This window comes from Pteropus medius, unplaced genomic scaffold (assembly GCF_902729225.1).
Source record: "Pteropus medius unplaced genomic scaffold, Ma_sr-lr_union100, whole genome shotgun sequence".
In the NCBI taxonomy this organism is placed as follows: Eukaryota; Metazoa; Chordata; class Mammalia; order Chiroptera; family Pteropodidae; genus Pteropus; species Pteropus medius.
This window is the reverse complement of record NW_024355526.1, coordinates 543,469-546,080: the sequence shown is the minus strand read 5'-3', so window position 1 is coordinate 546,080 and position 2,612 is coordinate 543,469. Positions and strand designations below refer to the sequence as shown.

The window sequence follows — 2,612 nt, the reverse complement described above, 5'->3', positions numbered from 1 at the left end:
TTGTGATTTTTTAGAAGTGTGAACCAGCTCTGCAGACATGAGGTTGTCGGGCAGGCTGCAGGCAGAGCTTCCTGTCTCCTGGGGTTTGGGGACTGGACACCTGAAGCTCCAGAATTTCTCATACCGAGCCAGAGGCTTTAGGAAGACAGCCCCAGGGTCAGGCAGAAAGTGAAAGGTGGAATTAGTTAAATTATAAATGATCTTGGGGCTGATCCACACTGAGACGGTTCACACAGCACGTCAGTGGCACATGGGTAGTGACACGCAGGTGGCCAGAGGTGCCCCTGCTTCAGGACACCTCGGCACCCCCCTGCAAAGGGAGCCCCAGCCCACCCAGTTCTGGACATCGGCTTTCTGAGATGGCTCCTCTGCCACCAGGCCTGAGCGCCCCGGCCTTGTGAGGCCGCGTACCCGGGCCTTGCCCAACACCTGTTTGCTGCCTCAGGTTCTGGACCGGTTTAGCTCCTTCTCCCGCCCACCCCACCTTGTTTTGCGGGGTCTCCAGTAGCCTTACGCATGGCCTCACAGGGAGACCTGGCTGCGGGTTCTGCGGATTCACCTCCCCAGCCAGGCTGTGCAGAGGCTGGTAGGTGGCCCCCTCTCGGGCCTTGTCCAAGGTCCTCCCCAAGAGGGCATGGACAGCCCCTGGTGTGCCAGCTGTCAGTGGCCAGGCAGCACACAGAGTGACCACTGGGCACCCAGGCCACCAGTCTGGGTCCGTGAGGTGCTGTTGTGGGTGTAGACTCAGCAACGGTGACCCTTGTTACAGGCCCCAGGTCCTGCAGCTCAGGTCCCTTGAGTCTCTTGAGTCCTGAGTCTGTTCTGTTGGGGCCACCCTAAGTGCCCTTCCCCCAGGCTGCCCTTGGGGGAGTGGGGGTGGGGTGTGGCCTGAAACCCGGGAAGCCGAGAGCTGGGGAGGTTGCGAGTGCGGGAAAGCCTCAGGCCAGCAGCAGCAGCAGTTGAAGGTCTCTGAGCCACACCTGGAGCCAGGGCCTGTCTGGGGGCCTGGGCTGGAGCCAACAAGGCTGGAGGGGCCACCCTACCTGGCAGCCCGACGTAGCCCTCCGGAAGGCTGCAAGCAGCAGCAGCAAGGTGGAGCACCCGCTTGCCACGAATCCCCTTGCCTTGGGGTGGCCTGGAGCTCAGGGCGGAGCTGCACTCCTGCCTGGGAGGTGGGGAGGTCGGCCGAGGGACACAGGACCTGGGGAGGTGGGAGGCGAGGAGGCGGGTCAGGGAACAGTGGGGCGGGGCGGGGGCCGGGACCTGGGGAGGTGGGAGGTGGGCTGCCGCGCACACGCCTCCTTCAGCACCGCGGACAGCGCCCTGGCCCAGAGGCTCCCTGGTCCCGCCGCACTGACAGGGACGCAGGCCTTGGAGTGCTCTAAACCCGCCCTGGGGTCTCGGAGGAGGAGGAAGGGGCTCGGCCCACGCCACTCCGGCCCTCTCCCCGGCCACCCTGGCCCAGTGGCAGCGATGCTGCTGGAAACAGAGCTCGAGCACAACGGAGATAGGCCCGGGGCCTCCGCGGCCGACGCCGTCTGCACCTTCCGCAGGACTCACGGTAGGACCCTGGCGCTCCCGGCCTCCAGCCTGAGCAGGAGGGCCCTGAGGGGAGACCCAGCAAGGGCGGCAGAGGCAGGCGAGGGGTGCCTGGGAGGAAAGGGCACAGCGCATGGAGGGAGAGAGGGACAGGAAATCTGTGAGACCGCGGGCGGGCCGAGCCAGACGGGCGGCCTGGGGTCAGGCCAGGCGCCCAGCGCCTGGAGCTGCCTGGAGCTGCCTGCCGCGGTTCGGTTCGGCGGCTGGATCCGGGCCTGGACCCGTGTGCGTGTGCGTGTGCGGCTGGCTTGCTGCACAGCAGAGCGCGTGAGAACAGAAAGGGCCTCAAGGGAGAGGCTGGGCAGAGGGATGGAGCCGAGCGAGGGGCACCAAGTTCCCCCAGCGACTGCACCTTCAGCTCCCGCTCGGCCCAGCCCGACTGCCCAACGGCCCCACCAGTGAGCAGCACCTGGACCCCTGGGCTGGGTCTCCCGCCTGAACCGCCCTCCCCCAAGGCCATTTGATCGCCACGGACGTTGAGAGATAATGGAGGCATTGTTGGTGGGCCGGCCAGATGCCCAGCGCGTGGGGCCGCCGCAGCCTCCACCCGCTGCCCGCCCGTCCCTTCCCAGTCCGATCGCACATGGCCCCTCTCCGGCAGGCCTCCGCAGCAGCTGACACTCAGCACTCAGCACCCACTGGCTCCCGGCTCGTGCTCCCATGCCCTGTCCTTTGGGTGACGAGTGTGCAACAAGGTGAAAGGCTGCATGGGCCTTTGCTCAAAACTAAGCCAGGCTCGGAAGCCAGGAGGAGGAGGAGGGGGGGAAGGCGGGCATAACCGTGGGACTGCCGGCTGGAGGGACCTGCCAAGCTCCAGCACTTCCTGGGGTGTCCCTGCTCTCTCTGTGCCCCACACTGCTGTGTCCTGGCTGTGGGTAACTGTAGGGGGCTGGCGCTGGCCTGTGGCCAGGCGTGGTGTGCCCTCTGGGCAGGAGCAGCTACACTGGGGTAGGTGCGTCTCTACACGCAAGGATGGCTGAGTTCCTGCAGGTTCCCTGTTCTGATTGGGGGGG

General features: G+C 66.2%; 1 protein-coding gene across 1 annotated transcript in view; it reads left to right on the top strand.

Moving 5' to 3' along the window:
* Nucleotides 1–1,358: 1,358 nt before the first annotated feature.
* LHX3 (LIM homeobox 3) overlaps nt 1,359–2,612 on the top strand; it is a 7,714-nt gene continuing 6,460 nt past the window's right edge. Inside the window, exon 1 of the mRNA XM_039858793.1 lies at nt 1,359–1,561. Within this exon, the coding sequence (XP_039714727.1) occupies nt 1,474–1,561 (88 nt within the window). The 5' untranslated portion in view covers nt 1,359–1,473. The remainder of the gene's footprint in view (nt 1,562–2,612) is intronic.